Source organism: Panthera uncia (assembly GCF_023721935.1).
Source record: "Panthera uncia isolate 11264 chromosome D3 unlocalized genomic scaffold, Puncia_PCG_1.0 HiC_scaffold_8, whole genome shotgun sequence".
In the NCBI taxonomy this organism is placed as follows: domain Eukaryota; kingdom Metazoa; phylum Chordata; class Mammalia; order Carnivora; family Felidae; genus Panthera; species Panthera uncia.
The window spans coordinates 28506636-28528686 of NW_026057586.1; the positions used below are offsets into that span (position 1 = coordinate 28506636).

At 41.1% G+C, this 22051-nt stretch overlaps 1 protein-coding gene across 1 annotated transcript in view; it reads right to left on the reverse strand.

The window, feature by feature from the left end:
* Positions 1–8374: 8374 nt before the first annotated feature.
* Positions 8375–22051, reverse strand: part of SETBP1 (SET binding protein 1) — a 354864-nt gene continuing 341187 nt past the window's right edge. Inside the window, exon 5 of the mRNA XM_049620170.1 lies at positions 8375–13814. Coding sequence (XP_049476127.1) covers positions 13192–13814 — 623 coding nt within the window. The 3' untranslated portion in view covers positions 8375–13191. The remainder of the gene's footprint in view (positions 13815–22051) is intronic.

A 22051-nucleotide genomic window follows, 5' to 3' on the forward strand; every position in this document is an offset into this window, starting at 1 on the left:
GTGCCCACATCACTGCCTTTGGTGCCATTCATTTTCTAGGACACTTCTCCACTTTCCCTCACCCATCCCAGGTGAAGAGCTCCTTTCTGAGCTCTCAGGTCATTTGTTTTCCCTCCCCCTAAGCTCTTAAGATGTGAACATAACAATGGAGAGACTTGAGGAGTACCAAAGGAAGGTATGGTAGGACAGGGAAAAGATCAGACTGGGAGTCCAAGTCCTGGGCTCTAGGCTGGGTTCCATTATTAATTAGTAAACATGTGACTACGTCTGATTCATTTCATCTCCCTGTGCTCAGTTTTATCATTTGTAAATGGCAGGACTTGAGCTATAATCTTTCTCAGGTTTCTTTCAAAATAACAGTCTATTATTAATTGAAAGAGTCTTTGGCATGAAGAAAGGGAAACACATTACTAAGTGTGACATCACCAAGATTATGGTCTATTATAGAAAAGTACTTGGCTAAGAGTTAGCATGTACAATTTCTAATCCCAGCTATGCCCTTAATAACTCTGTATTTAAAAAACAAGTCCTTTGTTTTGTTGAGCCTGTTTCCTCATGCTAAAATGTGAATAGCACTCATGTTTTAAGACTTTAAATATAAGTGAAAAGACAAATTACAGACTAGGAAAAAAATATTTGCAAGTCACATACTCAATAAAGCCTTATATTTATAATATATAAAACATTCCCAAAACTCAGCATTAAAACAAATCTAATTAGAAAAGGGGAAAAATTCGTGCATAGACATTTCACTAAAGAGGATATACAGATGGCAAACACATGAAAAGACATTCAGCATTTTTTGCCATTATAGAAATTTAATTTAAACCACATTGAGTTATTACCATGTACCTGTCAGAATGGCTAAAATGGAAGGTAGTGATAACAAGCATCGAATGCCTATGAGGATGCAGAGAAACTGGATCATTCATACATGCTGATGGGAATGTAAAATGGTGTAACCACTCCAGAAAACAATGTATCTGTTCCATTCAAAACTAAAAGTGGAGGGTACCTGGGTAGCTCAGTCAGTTAAGCATCCGACTTGATTTTTTGGCCCAGGTCATAATCCCATGGTTCCTGAGTTCTAGTCCTGCATCAGCATAGGGTCTGCCTGGGATTCTCTCTCACTCTTTCTCTGCCCCTCAGCTGCTTGCATGTATTTTTTTTTTCTCTCTCTCTCTCCAATAAATAAATAAAGTTAAAAATTAAAAAAAAAACACCCTAAAAATGGATTTACCACATATCCAGCAATTGATGCTTGGGGCAATTTTCCCAGATAAATTAAAGTGTATTTTCACCTAGTTATTTATATATCAATGTTCATAGCAAATTTATTTATAATAGATCCAAATTAGAAACTACCCAAACATCCTTCAATGGGTGAATAGTTGAAAAACCCTGGTATATCCATGCAATAGAATACTACTCAGCAATGAGATGAAACCCACTACTGAAACACACAACTTGGACAAATCTCAGAAAAATTATGCTATGTGAAAGACACAAAGCCAATTTTAAAGGATAGGTGTAAGTCAACCACTTTGATACTGGTGTACTGGAGTTAAACAGAAGAGTAAATGAATGGCACATAACATGAACCAGGTTTTTCACTGTTGGAGTAGAAGGGTAGAGAGTAACAAGGGAAGAAAACTAGAATGCTCCTGTGGTGACATATTAGACTTAGAGATACCGGTTTAGACTCATGTTTTGCTTAATGCAGATTCAGATGTTGCATATAAAAATATTTATACATAGTCTACATACACTGGTTGGTATACACATATAGATTTCTTTGTTTTGCCAGATAAGAGGCCCAAGAAGTTATGACACACCAATAGCAATATGCAAACCTAGTGCCGATATCTTGGCTTCTAATACCATTCTTTAATAAAAGGAGCTTAGATCCTTAGAGAAAAGATTAATTCTAGGACTGGCATAGGAAATACACAAGATGAGCCTGGAGCATCTTATAATGCCAGAAGATAAAATAGTGCTGCCAACCCCCACCAAAAAAAAAAAAAAAAAAAAAAAATTGTGCACACGTAATGATGGGGATAATTCAAAGGAATATAGGAGCCAGTTGAAAGAACTCCCAATGGTTATGATTCTAATAATGTAAGCAACAACAACAAAAAAAGGTGGTATTAGAATATAACCCAGAATGTAAAGTCAATATCCATGAGTCCATATCAATAGAAATAAATCATTGAGTAAATGAATAAATGGGTATAAAAGACAAATTCGGTATGATTCCACCTATAAGAGATATCTAGAGTAGTCAGACTCAGAGAAACAGAAGGTAGAAGGGTGGTTGTCACGGGCTGGGGGGTAGGGAGAATGGAGAGTTGTTGTTTAATGGGTACAGAGTTTCATTTTTGCAAGATGAAAAAAGTTTTGGAGATTATTTGCACAACAGTGTGAATATACGTAACACTACTGAAGTGTGCAGTTAAAAATGGTTGAGGGGCACCTGGGTGGCTCAATCTGTTAAGTGTCCAACTTCAGCTCAGGTCACGATCTCCTGGTTTGTGAGCTCAAGCCCCATGTCCCCAGTCGGGCTCTGTGCTAACAGCCCAGAGCCTGGAGACTGCTTCAGATTATGTGTCTCCCTCTCTCTCTGCTGCTGCTGCTCTCTCTTTCTCTCTCTCAAAAATAAATAAACATTAAAAAATTATTTTAAAAAATGGTTAAGATGATAAATGTTATGTGTATTTTACCACAATTAAAATTTTTTTAAAGATTTTAAAGGACATTTTTGGAAAAACTGATGAAATCTCAAGTCTATTTCAGCTAATAATACTATTTAAAAGTTAATTTCTTAATTTTGATAATTATACTTTGGCTATGTAAGATATTAACGTTAGGGGAAGCTGGGTGGAGGCATTAAATAGAATCCTGTACTGTTTTAGCAACTTTTCTGTAAGCCTGAATTATTTCTTTTTATTTTTTATTTTGTTAATGTTTATTCATTTTTGAAAGAGAGAGGCAGAGTGCGAGAGGGGTAGGGGCAGAGAGAGAGGGAGACGTAGACTCCAAGGCAGGCTCCAGGCTTTGAGTTGTCAGCACAGAGCCCGACATGGGGCTCGAACCCACAAACTGAGAGATCATGACCTGAGCGGAAGTTGGACACTCAACCAACCGAGCCACCTGCGTGCCCAGGACTAAAATTATTTCAGAATAAAAAGTATAAAAAACTCACTCCTCTGTGCATAAGAATTTCAAATAATATATGTAGATACCCAGCCCTGAAGGAGAGAAGCATAATTCTTCATTTCTTTTTTTTTTTTTTCGTCCTTTTTAAAGTAGGCTCCACACCCAATGTAGGGCTCCAGCTCATTACCCTGAGATCAAGAGTCACATGTTCTACCAGCTAAACCAGCCAAAAGCCCCCATAACTCTCTGTATCTTAAATGTGGGTTCTGTGTAGTGAATTCCTTCCAAAGAACAAAGTGTGAAAAAGGGTGGGGGGTGGAAACAACTTAACAGTGGGGAAACTGGACCAACACTTCCTCAGCCAGGTGGTCAAGGTGAAACTCAGCAGGGATAAGTCTTGATAGTATGTACACTTTACCTCTGTGCTCATCTTGTCAAAAACTTACGATCCCAGTCTAATGAGAAATGACATCAGACAAACTGAACTGAGGGACATACATGGCCAATACTCCTCAAAATGGTCAAGGTTATTAAAAACAAGGAAAGTCTGAGAAACTGTCCCAGCTAAGAGGAGCCTAAAGAGACATGACTAAATGTGATGTGGTATTCTGGAAGGGATTCCAGAACATAAAAGTGGATATTAGCTAAAATCTAAAGACATCTGAATAATACATAGTCAATAATAGTGTAATAATTTGTTTTATTAACTGTGACATAGATGCCATACCATAATGTAAGATATTAATAATAAGGAAATTGGCCTTGTTACAGGGTTTATGGGAACTCTCTGTACTATCTTCACAACTTTTTGCAAATCTAAAGCTGTTCTAAAAATAGACTTTATTTTAAAAAGGCCACATATTGCACGATTCCATTTATGTAACATTCTTGAAAGAAGAAAATTATCGAGATGGAGCACACATTAGTGGTTGCCAGGGATTAGGATGGTGAGGGAGGGAGTGGTTAGCAGAGGGAAATCTTTGCGGTGATGGTGCTACTGACTGAATGTGGGGGTGGTTACGCAGGGCTGTACATGTGATAACACTGCAGAGATCTGTGTGCGCACACAAACACACGCGAGTTCGTGCATAATTGGTGGCATCTGAATGAGCTCTGCTAATTGTGCCAATGTTAGTTTCTTGGCTTTGTTATTGAACTGTGGCTACATGGCATGTTCACGTGGGGTGGGGGGTGGGTTGCACCGGACGTATTTCTGAGCATCCTCCCCTGAATCTAAAATTCTTTCCAAATAAAAGTTCCAAAAGTCTTTGGCATATTAGAAACCTTCTGAGACATCAGACGTCTACTAGTTTAGCAAATCATATTCATGGGGATGTGACTCGGAAACCACCTGACATGTTTGCACAAAGCTGTTGTCTGGTATATTAGTCAGGGTTCTGCACAGGAGGAATAGAACCGATAGGAGATTATATTTATATATAGACACAGGGAGAGAGAGAGAAATTGATTTATTATAGGAATTGGCTTACATGGTAATGGAGGCAGGGGAGTCCCACAGTCTGCTGTCTGCAACGTGGAGGCCCAGGAGAGCCAGTGGTATAATGCAGTCCACATTCGAAGGCCTGAGAACCAGGGCAGCTGATGGTGTGCATCCCCATCCTCTGACCGCAGAAGATATGCACTGAGGTGTTCACCTCAGCAGTGAGTCAGGAAAAAAAGGGGTGAATTCTCCCTTCCTCCTCCTCCTCTTGTTCTATTCAGGCCCTGGAGGCACCGGATGAGGCCCACCCACACCTGGGAGGGCCATCTACTTAACTCAGACGACTGATTCAAACACTAATCTCACCTGGAAACACCCTCACAGACACACTCGAAAGCAATGTTTCATCTAGGCCAGTCAAGCTGTGGCCAGTCAAGCTGACACATAAAATTAACCATCACATCTGGTTTCACTGTTTTCTTCCAATTGTTTAGTTTGGGGATGGATTTAGGGTCTTCTGGAGTACAGGGGGAAATCTTGGGAGACTGGTCTTGGGGGTCTCAGGGGCAAGGGCAGCATAGATGGTCTGAGAAGGAGCAACAGAGATCATGTCTACCTTCCAGAGATATACAGAGCTCGAATTTCTTTTTAAGTTTTTGTTTTCACAAAATCACTTTTGTGAGAATGAGAAAGAGATGTCGATCTGGGGTGCAGATGCCACACCGAGGGTGCACAGCTTGACAAGGAATGTGCAGGATGGATTTCAGCCCCCACTTCCTTTCTCAGCCAGGTCTGCTTGTGCAGGGAACAACCTGCCCAACCTGACATGGCAGCCCTGGCTGAGGATTATACTCTGTCACATTCGATATTATTAAGAACAGTAACCCAAAGAGTGGTTTTACAGTTTGTGGGTTGTGGCCATGAGACTTCCCAGAGGAGGTGTGGTTTCAATTGAACTTTAAAAGACAAGGAAAGAGATGAATCACTGGGTTCTACTCCTGAAGCCAGGACTACACCGTATGTTAACTAACTTGAATTTAAATTAGAAAGGAATAAAAATAAATAAAAAGTCAAGAAGTTGGACAGGCAGAGAATGGGAGCAGGAAGTTCACGATCTGGATTTGCTTAAATAAAGCTCAGCGAGACCTTGTCTTCCTTGCTCATCCTTACATTTTTGATGCTTGGCACCGTGTATAGGGAAGGAATTACGAAAGAAAGAAAGAAAAAATCGTGATTATATGTCCTCATGATTCTACTTTTTTTTTTTTTCACTAATTTCTTTGATACCTCATGCCCTTCAATCAGATTAGCCTAGAATAGACTATGTTGAGGTGATGACCCCGACATATGACCATTACACAATGGTGGGGGTAAAAATGGAAAATAAAGGTGGGAGCTGTTTGGAAGGCACAAAATGACAGCATTGGAGACTTTAGACTTGGAAGGCACTGCAGATGTCCTTGATAGTTTAACCTCCCATTTGAGAGTAAGCAAGTGAAATGCCAATAAGTTTTGCACCTGGGCATAAAATTCCTTAGTGACCAAGCAGAAATACGTCCCAGGTCTCTTGACTCTTATGTTACTGCTCTATTCACTAAAAGCAGAATTACATTTTAAAATATCAAGCTTAATAATGAAAAGAATATGTGTGATTTCTAACTCTTTTGAGGTTTTACTATTTCTAATTTGTTACTTTCCAATTTTAGCATATATAAATGTCAATTACACTTTGAACTAGTCTTCTCTTTAATTAATTCTGTAAACAAAAGCCCTTGTGACACTTTAGGGAAGTGTACCGCCACCACCGTCTAACAATTAAAACCCCAGATACGGGCTTTTCCCATAAAAGTGAAAGCATTAGTAGTAACAATGGAGGTGCACACCACTGTCTGCCTTCTTCTCAATCCCTTTCACACCCAGTCATTATCTCATATGACCTATAAAGAGCTTTCTATGACCTTGGGCAAATCCTTTAGCTTTTCATATCCCATGTCCTCACTCCCGATCACGTGTGTGACAGGTTAAATTTTTTGAAGTCGTAACTGATTTCCAATATCCTCGCTCTGCTACTGGTGTCCTCCCCCCATACAGGCAACTAGGCTGGTTTGTGCTCATTCCCTCAGGGCATGTATCTGACAGCAGAAAGCAAAGGGGAGACCAAAATTAAAAAGACTTTTTTCCCTGGCTTTTCAGTTTCAAATGCCTGGAAACTAGGAAAATAGAAAGAACTTGGGGCACAGAGAAACAATTTGGAAGGAAGTTGGAGCAAGGTTTTCATAGCGACCGTTCCTTTCTTTCCCTCTAGGTTAGAAGAGGGACCCTTAGGTCTGTAACTAAGGTTCTGCTATGCTGGTGGAATGGGGGCTTAAAAATTAATAATGTTGAGCTGCAGAGAAATTTAAAAATGTATATTCCTTCCACCCATCTATTTGTAGACTGAGGTTCATACCAGCCCCATGTGTGAACACATCTGACTTTCCCAAGAATCATTGTCAGCACATTGCTATTGTGTGGGCTGATTAAAACCCCCAAAGATGGGCCAATCCATTCCAAGGCAACTGCTTTGTCCCTGCTGTCGGGAAGAGATTAGGGGCACTCTGGGAAGTCATTGCTGATTTCAGAAATACCACCAGCCTAATGAACCTGAGTTAGAAAGAGGACTATATAATGCTTTAAATTTTCCTGGTTCAGTGCAAGATAGTTGGCAGAGAGGGAAAAGAGGGCAAATTCTACTTTGTTAGAAGTGCTGACTAAATTCTCTGAGTCTCAGGAGGCTACCCAAAGCACTAGCGCTCTGACCATCCTGAGGCTTCCCTAATAATCTACTCCTGAAGACTTCCATTCATTCCACCAGACTTCCGTTATTCCACTGTGGGTGCTCCACATACCGAAAGTCCTAATAAATGTCACGGTGGGACAGATTGATAGGGATGAGAGCTGCTCCTGACACTTCCTACATACCTTGTTGGATTTTGAAAGAAGTACTCTGGAAGACTGCATAAAGAAAGAGAGTGAAAAATACATAAATATATGTATGTTTACATATTCTCAATGTACAATGTGCAAATTATACTTCAAAAGGGCTTTATAAACCAACTTGACTCTAAAAGCAAAATTGGAACAGAGTGGGAAGAGAAGAAAGTGCCAGCGTGGGGGCTCCTCGCTTTTTCGGAGGCCCCATCACTCTTACCACTTGCCACATTCGGAACTGCTAGCTCATTTTTCAAACACAGGCCTTGTACATTCCTCCAGAGCAAGGACGTCTTACTCCTGGCCCTTGTCCTCAGGGTCTTGTTCAGACTGGTAGACTTTGGCTAGGTGATCCATAACTGTCTACGGTTGATTAAGTGCCCTTTCCTATCACTCCAAACTTTAAATCCAGCCGGGGATCTATCCTTGAGATATCTGACATCATGGGATATTTAGTAAGAAAGCTTAATCCCCATCCATAATGTTGTAAAAATTTAGGACAGGATGGGTCTCCAACATTATCCAACACACTTTGATTGCTTTCAGCAGAGGTCTGACTGGTTCTTTGAATCTAGCCCTTGGCTTTACATCCAGGTGTAATATATTCTGAACAGTAACCCAGTAAATCAGACTCAAATCTTGCCCAAGATGTACTTCCCAGATTCCTACAAAAGGCAGAAGTTTGGTTAGAATTTTCTCAATGATTCTATATCCAGTTGGTGTGAGCAAAGACCCCCCAAATACTATTAAACTCCTTAGTGATGTGAACCAGATGGAAAATAAAACAAAAGAATTCACAACTCATGTTAGACTGAATTGAATGTCTTTAATTTCACACAATGAATAACATATGAATAGGATTAACTTTTTTTTTTTTTTTAATAGTTAAGTGCTCTATACTGTGCTAACCTGATCTGGTAGCGAAAAAGACTGAGCTTTCTTTTAGAAAAAATGTTTAAAACCCAACATCTAAGACCATGGAGGAGCATGACAGTAAAGCATGCCAGATGTATCTACGCCTCAAATAACAGCAAGTCCGTGTTCATTTTAAATGTACAAAAATGCTTTATGAATAAAAACTGTTACAAAAAGAACATTTCAAACAATGTACAATTTTCTTGCCTCTATATTCAATAAAATACAAATACATTTTTTGTTCTAAAATATGTTTACATACAATCAAAGTAGAACATGCAAATTACACTTTAAAAAAGGCTTTTAAAAACCACTTATGAATACAAACTAAAAATTAGCCAGCACGACTTGTAAGACAATCTTGTGCCCCATTTTTTCTTTTGAAATATATATATACATATTTAACACATCATGTGCATTTATTATTATTTAAGAAATAGATTTTTTAAAAAAGGAAGAAAAAGAAAGACACCAACCTAGGTTGGAACTGCCCTTCTGTGTTGACCAGTGGCAGCTCTTTTCAATTTTTCCCCCCTTTAGTGTTTATTATACCTGGGGAAGTGGGCAATAGATATCCAGGAAGTTTCTTCCTTGGTTGATATGTGCTTCTAAGACTGTTCCCCAAATGACTGAGTCCCACCGGAAGGAAGACTCATTAGTGGGGCAAACTCTCCAAGAAACAAGAGGCAGAGGGAGCCTTGTATTGTGGAAAGAAACTTTAAAAAACACCAAGAAAATGCTACGGTATATTACAGTTCGAGTTTCTAGGCACTGTGATGACATTATCTGTAAGCTCTGGCATTTGGACCATTGTGATACTATAGGGTAGTGTTGAGAATAATGTCTATATTTATCTACTTTTACATAATGAGAAGACTGAAAATCCTGCAATGTAACACTTAAATGGCTTTTGAGGCATTTCAGCTTCTGCCACCCCGTCTCTCTCCATGCTACAGTTGGCATTTAAAGGCTTTGGAAATATATGTATAGACTTTAGACAGTTCCCAGGTAAATCTTCCTAGTGGTAGGGAAAAAATATTCTCCAAAAACTCATTATCTGAATATTGTTGGGTAATAAGCTGTAGGAGTGGGATTTTCTACTAAAGTACTAAAACCAAATCCTTTATGATGTGCATGTAGTACATCACCTTATACTATAATTCTGTCACCACTTGCTTATCATATTTATAGAGCCAGCACTGTGCAGAACACAAATTCCGACTGCCATCCAACATGGCCTCCCACTCCGAACAGCAGCCAAGTTAACATGCTAATCCTCTGTCAGCCCTTAGTCACCTACTCTGGGCTGTCAGTGGCTGTTGAGTCCCGGTCCTGCCAAGTCACAAACCAGCTCCTGACATGCTCTCCTTTCTTTTGACCTGTCTTCCTTGGGTTGTAGCCAGAGCCATGCTATTAGAGGAAGTTAAACTTCTCTTTCACATGAGATGAGGGGTTGAAAAGCAAGTGGCTCCTCAGCCACTTAGGAAGTGGATCAGAGACCCATCATCACCTTCAAAGAGGCTTTTACATCTCGATTTCATCCTTTGCTCACCTCTAATCAGATTCCCTGTAAGTGGGTTCATGCCTACTTGCTGAAGGAAAGTATTCCATAAAAACAAAAACAAAGAACCAAGAGATTTCTTTATGAAATAATTGCTAGAGGTGTTTATGGAGTCCCATGCATACCAAATGACATCTTCTCTAAATAAAAATGCAGCCTCCAGAAGGCAGTGTTGGCTGGCTAGAGACTCCTCAGTCCGGGTCAAGATTGCTGAGTTCTCATCCTGGTTCTGCATCCAATGAGGTGAAACTAGGCTGGCCCAGTGTTGAGCCAGGACAGGAGAGGAGAGACTAATGGAAAGTGGTTACTTAGAAAATAAGAAAATGGTTGTACCAATGAGATGAGTTAAGTTAATGGAAAGTATAAGAAAAAAAAAAAAAGTAACATGATACTGAGTGGGGAGCTGGGCAGGGGAGAGAGGAAGCCGTACCGTGCCTGGACTAGCTTCCACCTTCCAATGGCTATTTAGCATGTCTCAGTTTCGGTCCTCTGTGGTTTTCTAATCTATTCTTAGGGTCATAAATGTAGAGGATTTGCATTTAAGTCACATGGCAACTGTAGAACTGAATTTATGTAGTTACAACCCTGCTATATCCCTCCTGGAATACCTTACGCTGGTTTGGAAATTCTAATGTATCCTTAAGTTATTTGACATTTCTCTCCAACTAGAAGTTAATGTCAATTAGAGTTTGGGTCCTTCTTTAAGAAGCTTGGAGAGTGCCAGCTCATTCTCTTCTGCAGGAAGACTGAGTCTACTCACAGACCTGTTTGGGTAAATGGTACAACACCAGAAGGAAGAAGGGCAAAAGAAAGAATGAAGGAAATGATTTTCAAAGTCTGGCAGGAGAGAAACCCCTTTATGGTTTAACTGGAATGAAAATGGTTGCTCTTTCATAGCCATGGTGGGGTGAACGGGGCTAATTTAAATCTTCCTCTCCGGTGATTTTGGAACCACTCAGACATGGCTTGGGAATGACAGATTGAAAGTGGCTGGTTTGATATTGCTGTTCAACTTCTGTGAAATGCCAAAGGTCCACCTAGGTCACAAACGGAGTATCTATGATATAAGCTTTAAAGTACAGGAGGATGCATTCCTTTAAACTTACATATTGCTAGGATTAAATGTGACTGACCTAGTGGGTAGCAAATGATGTTAAGTCCAAGGTGACAGTGCAGAATAGGATGACTCTGTGGGTAATTTCAACAATTGTTGGTGCCATGACAGAGCAGTGATGTTTGCAAGCATATTAACTTGGGATTTTTAAATTTACTCCCATAGATACCCCATCCCTTATTCTCCTGTGTTCCCAGCAAAAATCCATCTCTCTCTAAGGAAACAGTGTTGTGTTTTGAAGTGATAATACAATTTCCAGCCAGTCCCAACTTCCTGTAAAGAAACTTAATTTGGAGGTAAACCAAATATTCTAATTCCCATTAGAAAATTGAATTCTGTCTCTCAGTGTCTCTCTTTTTATAATCTACCATGCCAGGTGTTTGATGTCTTGGGGAAGGTAAGGGGAGGAGGAAGGGAGAAAATTGAAAATACTTATTTGAAATTTCCACATCTGACTTTTAGAAAACATCTACGGCAATGGAATAACTTCATATTCATTCTGAGTCTTCTTAACATGTTTTACTTGAGCTGTGGAAATGGGTGATAGAGATGGAATATTTGTCCACGCTAAACCAATGGCTAGAGTACAACTTGGATGAGAAATGTACAGTTGAAATTGACCATTTAAAAGACGATTTGTCACACACAGTTTGCATCCATGCAGACTGATAGATTTATAATTACATTATGTACAAAAATGTTTTAGTTTATTAAGGCAACCACAATTTGGATACTTTGTCCAAGGTGGCTTGATACAATTGGAGTGGTGATACCCTTTGAGCATTTTCTTTTCTTTCTTTCTTTTTTTTTTCAGATAAGAACACTTACTCCCATTTGCTTTTAAGAAATAATTATCAAGAGATAATGGACTTATTCTATTGTCTTTTTCTTTCTTTTTTTTTTTTTTTCCAACAATCTATGATAGCTACTTGTATGAAGGTTCACATACCAAGGCATTGCCAGACATTTGTCTTTCTGGTGGGTCTGGGGTTTCAATTTTTGGTGATTTGTCAGTTATTCCATTTGCTGTGGGTTATTAAAACGTTTTGTTCTGCCTATTCTCTGCTGATATGTTTTAAGTATAAAAATAACCTGATTGACACCCCGGCCAACATATCCTTGGCTGCTCTAAATCACTTATTAAAAAGGCTCTATCAATACTGAGTATCTGTTTCACAATGATTGGGATTCGAAGCCAAGTTCCTTGGGACAGCATGCCAAGGGTGAACATTACAACACACATAAAGTTTACATTATTTAGGTGTGTACCAAGGAAAAGAAGGCAGCAAGTAAGTTAATGAAAAGGTATATGGAAGTACAATGGGCAAAGGAAAGGTAGGAACAGACTATGCTAAGTATCAGTGTGTGATATAGCAGAGGCATACAGAAGAATATGAATCCATGTCTAAGGTTGCCTATCACTAGAATTCCACCTTCTGATGACGAATCCATCTGAGAAACTGTATGGTTAATGGAAAGATTCAGGTCACCTGAAGATGATGTTGGTGCCCCAAAGCCTAGCCAAGCTTGGAAAAACCAAAATAAAAGTAAAAACCAATTAAATGGAAATGGGTTACAACAAAGCCAGTTGAGAAATTTGCAGCTTTTCTCCCCTTGGAATGTTTCCTAATTGAGGGTGCTTCCCTTTCAATTTTCCTGGCCAGCAAAAATGCAATGGAATCAAAGGCGCACCTTGGATGCAGGAGGGCCCGGTGGCTGTCAAAGAGCACCGCCACCGGCTTTCTCCTCCTCGATGGGTCTTCGCGCCTGCAAAGGATCTAGCCATACTGAAGTGCCGCTTGGTTTGGAACTGCTGTAAAGCACAGACCAGCTTCTGTTGAAGGCGTCCCCCTGCTTTGCTTTCCCAAGAGCTACGGATGGCTCAACCCCGTCATCGGGCGCGATTCTGCCTGCCCAGCTTCTGGAGAGAAGGGCATCGGTGTCCCTGCAGCGTGGGATTCCGCCCCCACCCCGGCTCACTGCACTTCCAAGTGTCAGTTCCCCCAGCCCCAGGTTCAGACGCCCAGACCCACCCTAGGGAAGGCCATCGCTCTCACTCCCTCGGGATTTCCTCTGCCTTTTGGCCTTCACCTCCTCTTCCTGGGGCAGGGGCTGCTGTGGGGGCGGCTGCTGCGGGGGCTGGGCAGGAGGCTGAGGTTTGTGTTTCCTCTTCCCTCCTCCTCTGGGGGTCTTGGGCAGGGGCGGGGGCGGGGGCGGCGGCGGCGGCGGCGGGGGCGGGAGGGGCGGCGGCGGGGGCGGGGGCAGGGGCGGCGCCTCCCGGGCCATGTGGATGACCGCCTCGATGGTGGCCATGATGGTGTCTTGGGTGGCGGCCGGCTCCAAGACGAGCGGGCTCAGGCTCGGCTTCTGCCCCCTCTTGCTGGGAAGGTCGATGCATTTTTCCAGCACCGGCATTTGGTCTCTGGAGTCCTCATCGAACTGGGTGGGCTGCTTTCGGGGACGCCCTCTCCTCTTCTTGACGAAGTTGTTGCCTGTCTTTGATTGTCTCTGCAGCCGCTTGGCCTTCAGGATCTTGTTCACGTGGTCCAGGTTCTTCTTGGTGGACAGGATCTTCGTGTAGTTGCACATCTTGCGCACCTCGCACTGGATGGCCTCGATCTCCCGCCGCTTGAATCGCTTCTTCAGGGAGGAGCTGGCTGCAGGAGGGGAAGAGAGAAGATTGAGCACCAGAGGCAAGCTGCCCTAAACCCAGCTATCGCACTGACAACTGGAATTATATTTGGCCAGGAAGATTCTGGAGGAGCGATGCTATGGATGTGACCCAGTATCTAGTCTTCCTTTTCCTTGATGGAAACTGAAAATAGTACAAATAAACATTGGTTGGCTATCTTCTGTGCACACAGCAATTCTATTTATACTATGTCTTGTTTACAACAATTCTGTGGAATGCTCTTGTTCCCCATTTTTAGGATTTAGGAACAGGCTTACTCCATGTAGGAAGATCTACCCTGGGAGTGAATGTCAGAATCAATATTCCCATTACCTGTTCCTATTATAACTTTTATTTTTTATTTAGCCCTTGACATTTGATGTGATTCAATTTAGGATTAGGTTATGCTTTTTCTTTTTGTAGAAGATGTTGAATGAAAAAAAATGACAGTCCTTTATAACAAGCAATCTGGATCGTTCACATGTACTATCAACCTCAAAAAAGAGATGCCTTGACCTCATGGGGAGCATGTATGTAAGTGTGACTATTTCTAACCCTCCTCTACTGACAGAAGGGAGGATTATTTTCTGGGACACCATCTCTCTGATTCTCCCCCCTGCTCCTGCTCCGCCAATGTTCTAGACTTGTCTAGTTGCCTGATAGTGTCCAGTTGACCAAGTCCTTCTTAACCAATTCATCCTCCAAAAACCTCAAGGGAAACCAGCCGGGTGTTTCTGAATCACTCCCACTATTCCACTACTTGGCTGTGTTGTTTGTAAAGAGCTCCTTTCAGGTCCTGGTGGCCAGATGGATCTGTACTGTATGAGTCAAACCTCTAATCTCCAGAAGTCAGGTACTGCTACCGCTAAATAGACTTCAGAACTGCTTTGTTTTGAAGTTCGGACACTGTAAAGCGTGAATGGCTTCAAGACGTAGCAGACCTCTCCTCCTTTAGGTTATTCTTTCTCCCTGTGCTGTTCATGAGCAGGCATGCATGTACGTCCATGTGTACACACACACACTCAGGCATTCACACATACTCTTCTGCCCCATCTTCACACCGTCCCCTCCCTTTTTATGAACGTAAGAAGTGTGTCCTCACTTAGTTTTTTGCTGCTGTGATATACCCTAGATGCTCAACCCCAAAGATGCCTATGGAGAAGATGCTGACCCTACTAAACATTACAGGACCATGTATTATGGTTTTAGCATCATAGTTTCTTGTGTTATCCCATGTTTTTCAACTATGTCCTAAGGAAATAAGGAGAGGGGGCACCTGGGTGGCTCAGTTGGTTGAGCATCTGACTCTTTATTTTGGCTCAGGTCACGATCCAAGGGTCGTAGGACTGAGCCCCTGCATTGGGCTCTGTGCCAAGCATGGAGCCTGCTTAAGATTCTCTCTCCCTCTCCTTTTGCCCCTCTTCCCTGCTCACATGTACTCTCTCTCTCTCTAAAAAAATAATTAAGGGAAATGAGGGAAAAATGCTGAAAACATGGATACCATTCTCACTTATTCTTGGGCACTCCCACTTTATTCCTTTCCCTGCTTCACCCCATTTCTCTTTCATGCTGTGGCTGGCACTGAACTCCAGGAGGGTATTATTTGAAGTTATTTACGCCACTAGCTTTACGGAGTGGGAATCTCTGAGTTCCATAGGACAGGTCAAAATGTTACTGCTTTTGGCCCAAGGTCATTGTAAGACTTACTGAGCAATGAATCACTACTGAACAATCTTTAAAATAAGTTATAAAGATCAAAATAGAACAAAGCCAGAGTGAGCTTCTGAGTACAAAAATAAAATGTTTGTAGTTAGTGTTGTGAAAGAAAAGCGTTGCTCAATTGTAAGTTCTCAGATGCAGGGATCAATTTTTGTCCATCTTTATGTCCCTCACAGAGCATAGCGTGGTGCCTTGTCCATGGACAGGATTTAAAAATTGTTTTTGGACTGATGAATCACACTAATCATTGTGCCTTGTAGTCAGAGTCTTCTCTACAGGAGTTCAAGTTTGGATTTCCAAAGCATCCACTACAAAAATAGGGACGGTAGGAGCTAGCAGGTCTCCATGTCCGAGCCAGGTGATCTATCTTGTCCACAAAGTTCATGAGTATTGAGAAGAAGTCAGAAAGACTCCACAAAACCTTTGGCATTATTCCAAGTACAAGTTTCATGTGAAGTTAACCCTTTCTTTGTATCATCTTTGGGGGAAAGAAAACGCTGTGTAGTATATAATACAGCATATATAGGTAGAAAGTAAAACATTTAGGAAATTAGTTGTCAACATCTGACTGACTAAAGATTGACTGGAAAACTCCATTAACTGCAGGTCATTTGGGAGAAATACAAGCATTGGTTTTGTTTCTCTCAGTGTTTTCTTTTTAGCATGAAGTGACAAAAAACAAACAAAAGGAATCTGGTAGATAATACCGTACTCAGTAATTCATTGTATGCTGCATAATATGTTATTAAGCCCTTGTACTGAAAAAATGATTATGAAATAAGTTAATTCTGAGTCATGTAAACATACCTTTACTAAAAATATCATAACCAATTCCTTTGCACCCACTGTTCACATTTAATAAATGTTAACTTTTGCCATATATATTTTAATGTTTATTTTTGAGAAAGAGGGAGACAGAGTGCGACCAGGGAGAGGCAGAGAGAGAGGGAGACACAGAATCTGAAGTAGGCTTCAGGCTCTGAGCTGTCAGCACAGAGCCGAATATGGGGCTTGAACTCACGAACCTTGAGATCATGACATGAGCCGAAGCTGGACACTTAACCGACTAAGCCACCCAGGTGCCCCTATACATTATTATATTTTTTTAACAGTTTATTTGTTTTTGAGAGACTGAGAGAGCACAAGTGGGGGAGGGGCAGAGAGAGAGGGAGACACAGAATCTGAAGCAGGCTCCAGGCTCTGAGCTGTCAGCACAGAACCTGACGTGGGTCTCGAACCCATGAACCACGAGATCATGACCTGAGCCAAAGTCAGATGCTGAGCCAACCAGGTGCTCCCTATACATTATTTTTTTAAAGAAAGAAAATATAGATTCAGCTAAGTCAGACTCCCCTCTCAATTCCATTCCAGTCCTTTCCTTTTCCATGCTTTTATTTATATTTTTACTGCATATGCATGAACCCATATTAGAAAAAATTACAGAGCTGAAACTACCTAATGTTGGTGGTACTGTAAGGAAGTGGGGGTCCTTGTACACTGTTGGTAGGAGTGTAAACTCAACTAATCATATTGGTGAGCAGCTGGGCACTGACCACTAGCACTGAAGATGGGCTTGCTCAGTGCCCCAGAGAACCTGTGTCCAGGTTGGCTCCTTTACTTATCTGTAGTGGGAGGCTAAGGATGTGCAAGGATGTTCCCTGAAGCCCAGAAGACTGAAAACAGTCTAAATGTTAAGGAGATAATCCGTTACAATAGATAGACTTAATCTATTGGTTTAATCCGCAAACAATAGAATAGTATAGATCTGTTGAAAGGAATAAGCAACATATATCAACATGGTTAAATCTAAAAACAAAACAAAGTTGGTAACAAAAGTGAATACAAGTACTTGCAAATATACCATTTGAAAAAGTGTAAAAACACACAGATCCCTTGATTGTTTTTTTTAATTTTTTTTAACATTTATTTATTTTTGAGACAGAGAGAGACAGAGCATGAACAGGGGAGGGTCAGAGAGAGGGAGACACAGAATCTGAAACAGGCTCCAGGCTCTGAGCTGTCAGCACAGAGCCCGATGCGGGGCTCGAACTCACGGACCGCGAGATCATGACCTGAGCCGAAGTCGGCCGCTTAACCGACTGAGCCACCCAGGCGCCCCAGATCCCTTGAATTTTTATTTCATTTCCTGTGTGCAAATGTGGAGGTTTAAAGTGACAACAATGTGGAAGCTCAATTGTGAGCTAAGGATTAGGTGGATGAGATTTCACTCTCCTCTCCAAAGCTACTTCATACCGCATAAGCTTCTAGAGGAGTACCATCCAGTAGGGTTTTCTGCCATGGTGGAAATGTTCTATATCTGTGCTGTCCCATTTGGTAGTCCTTAGACACATGTGGCTACTAAGTGCTTGAAATGTGGCTAGCGTGACTGAGAAACTACATTTTTAATTTGACTTAAATTTAAATAGCTCCATGTGGCTGGTGGCTACTGTACTGGGCAGCTCAGTTCTAGTCCTAACCACCATGAAATACACTGGGTTCATTCAGTAAAATACAGACTGTGGGAAACTCTGGGCAAACCACCTGGTGCCTTTGACAAATAAGATGCAAGTAGAGAAAGGCAGGGGAGGTGGTGGGACTGTAAATTAAAAGAGACGTAAGAGATAAAATGACCATATTTTGCTGCCAGTTTAAACAAACTGTCAAAAGAGATCTTATTTCATGAATTCATGGACATTTGAATAGTGTCTGGGCATTGCATGGTATTATTTAATTCCTGTTTATTTACTTAGGTGTGATAACTGCATTATGACAATGTTTTAAAGTACTAACCTTTTAGAAATACTTGCTATTTTTTTTTTTTTAAAGTAGGCTTCACGTCCAGCGTGGAACCCAATGTGGGGCTTGAATTCATGACCCTGAGATCAAGACTTCAGCTGAGATCAAGAGTAGGATGCACAACCAACTGAGCCACCCAGGTGCCCCTAAAATATTTATAGATGAAGTCACATGATATCCTCTGGAACTGTCTTCAAAATAATGAGGAATAGAGGAGATAAGTAGAAGTACTGATGAAATAGGATTGACTCTTGAGTTAATATTACTGAAGCTGGGTGATGGGTACACTGCGGTTTATTATGCTATTCTGCCTACTTTGGTATATACTTGATAATTCCATAATACCTGGTTGAAAACATATACATGGCAAGTGGCAATAAAACATCTTTCTTTACATCTTAGGACTGTAGGGTGCTCTCGTTTTTCACCCTTTTGGGCTCTGTCACCAAAATAATTTTTGAAAGATAAGAAATGTCCTCAGCAAAAGGCATGTATCATCACCCTAGAAAATTCCTGCTGGTAGCTACCCTCCTGGCTTAATGGGCTGGGAGAATGATTAAGTGCTCTGGCTTTTATGCTGTGACCAACTGAATAAACATATCAGGGCCCAATCTCCATTGATGCCATCAGGGGCTAAGACTTAATATGCCTCTTTCTTTTTTACATTGTAAACTTTGGAGGTGGGGGGGGAGGTATCCACATCTACTGAACATCTGAATTGTATTTTGCCCGTATATGTATAATCCAAATATTTCAGTTCAGGTTTGTTACCCCTGCATGAGAACTGCAGCAGAGGGCAGGGCAGTGGGAAGGACTCTGCAGGGGCAGCTAGAAACAAATCTGAACTAGGATGAACATCTTAGCCTCTCTGGATCTCTCCTCATCTATTACATTGGGCAGTTATACCAGATACTCTCAAAATTCCCTTCTAGATTTAAAGACTGCTGTAATTCTTTCCCATTCTCATTATCAGTTGGCTTCCCAAATGTGAGGTGGAATAATTTCAAATTATTTTGAAATCCTAGTGGTGGTGGAGGGGGGTGAGGACTTTGGTCTTGGCAGGATTCGATATTCACAAATCTTTCTCCTTATTGCTTATGATTTCATTGTCCCTCTAAATGTTTTCAGATTTTTCTGTCTTCAAATTGTTTCATTATTAGACAGTAATTTCTGGGCTCTTGCGGCAAAGATTGATTCCATATTTGCTCTCCTTCTTATAATGGGCCCATATCTTGCCTGCTCTTTGTTAGTTTTAAAAAATAATTATGAGTGGCCAAGGCAAAATGAAAATTCATGTCTTCATAACTGCAAAGCAAATCATCTTCTAGACCTTTCTCTGTATTTAAAATTGTCATGCAAATGGTTGACTTGGTTTTGGGCCCAGATGTAGCTTTTCTGTCTTTTAGTTCCCATTATCAGAGGATTGGCTCATCAGCATTTGTTGATTTGGTCACGTCTTTTATGATAATCAAAGACTGGACTTAGCACTGTGTTTTGCACACTGACTTTGCAGATGTAGGATAGGCACTGTGAGCAAGAGAGAGGCTAACAAGGCTTAGTTATATGTAAAGTTCCTCCAAAATAGGTGCTAATGATTTGGAGACTATACTTTGCCCATGTGCAAGACACATCTTAATTTGAGAAGAAAGTTCTGGGTGTGTCAGAAAGGGAAGCAAATTCATCTCTAGATTCGTTAGAATATTTCTTGCTGTTTAAATATCCCTGCAGGGAGGGAGGTAATACTGGGAGGACTGTTGAACTGCCTGGAGTTGCCTTCCAGGGTGGAAAGGGCTGGAACACTCTTTCCCTCAATCAAGGCAGACAGCTGCAGTATGAATTACATTGTATGGTGATCCAAGTTAAGATCCTTTGAAGGCAGAAGCCATGTCATTTCTTCGTACTCCCAGGATCCCCAGTCCAGGCTCATCCACACAGTAGCACATGGAACTGGTATATAGCAACACATGGTCAGCAAATACAAGCTCAAGGGAATTCACTTGTTTAATGTTCTCCCATGAAAATTGTGCATTTTTTTTTTTTTTTGGTACTTTGTACTTAACTCAGTAATGATCTCTTGTTTTCCTAATGCAGCCTTTTATTTTTTAATGGGATGTATGAAGCAACTTGCCTTGGCATGCAAACGTTCTTCCTTTTTCCCTAGAATTTAAATTAACCTTATACAATCCTGGCCTTAAAGGCTCTTTTTAAAAAAGATGGCAAGTTGCCTCTGTTGGTGAGGCTTCTGCAAGGCAGGGCACATCTGAGTTGCTGTTGGTCATCAGCATAAGTGCCGTAGTACTGCTTTACAATTTCAAAGCTGTAATTTAGAATTAAGGGTTAGCAGATGTGGGAGATTTGTCATGATATAAAGGTGTCTCCATTCTATTTTTAAAGGCATAATACAGTTTGGGGTTTCTCTGAAAATGTGACTGGCTTGTGTGAAGCACACAGTACCTGCTTGATTCTTCCAGGGCAGCTCCCACTTAGGGGTTTAAGGTAAAGCAACATCCTATCTTGGCTGCAGTGCCTTGGTGGCTGGGGGAGCGGGGGAAAGGTGGGGATCCTGGTTTTGTTTTGCTCTTATTTCTCATTCTCCCTGGGACAAGTGAGGGTTGGAGGCAAAGTGGGCCTTTTGGCTGATGGAGAAAATGAAGCAGCGGGATGTACATGTTCACAAGGAGAGCTCTGAAGCAGCAAGGGCCACCAGGGTGCCTCCCCTACATTTTCTGGGAGACATTATGGCATTAGGGATCCAGGAACTTGTCTCACATTGTCCTGCTGCCTCTGCAACTCTGCCCACATCACTCATAGCCTCTGTGCCTCTCCAGCTCTGATCACCTCTTAATTCAGCCACTTTCTTAGTGGGGTGCATGTTCCCATGGAGGAAGCAAGACTATCTACCTGGCTACAAGAAAAACATACTAATAGCTTTTATTTATATTACTTATATTTGATCTAAAAAATAAGAACTAAGCTAAGCATTCTAATGCTTAATGTTTGGGGTAACTGTGGTGCCCTTATTTGGGCTGTACATCAGATGTGTCACCTGTCACCGCTGGGCAGGAGGTACCTAGGAGAAGGGGGAGAGGTCACGTTCATTTAAGGGGGTTGGCGGGCATTCCATCAGTTTCTTACTTTTGGGAAGGGCACGTCCTATATTCAAAATGCTATAATAGGTCAGCCCTTATGGTTCTTTTTAGGAAATTAAGATCTTTGAAAAGAAAAAAAATCAAACTACTTAGTCATAAGATCAGGAATATCCATGAAATATGTCACATGCCGTGCAATTTTATTGGTTTCTCTTAGAAAACTATATAAGAGTTGCCATTTTCAGAGACGAATTTTGGCAGTTTCTTGTATAAAAAGACAAGGGTTCTAAATGTTCTCACCTTTGCTGTGCTGTCCATGGGCTGTCAGTGAAAAATACAAACAACTTAATGTCTCTTTAGGGTAAAATGGGAAATAATTTAACCGCTTTTAGGAAGAAACTCATACTTGAGACAGCATTTTTGACAACTGATTGAAAATGTTTCCATTGGCAATTTTGTTACTGAAAATGATATATTATAACCTATAAAATTCCTTAGATCTGCAAATTAAAAAATCTTGTAAACAGAGTTAACCTCCAAATGAAGAGTTTCAGAGATTTGAACTCATGAAACAATGCAATGCCTTTTGATATGCAAGACCATCTGATTGTCAAGGAAG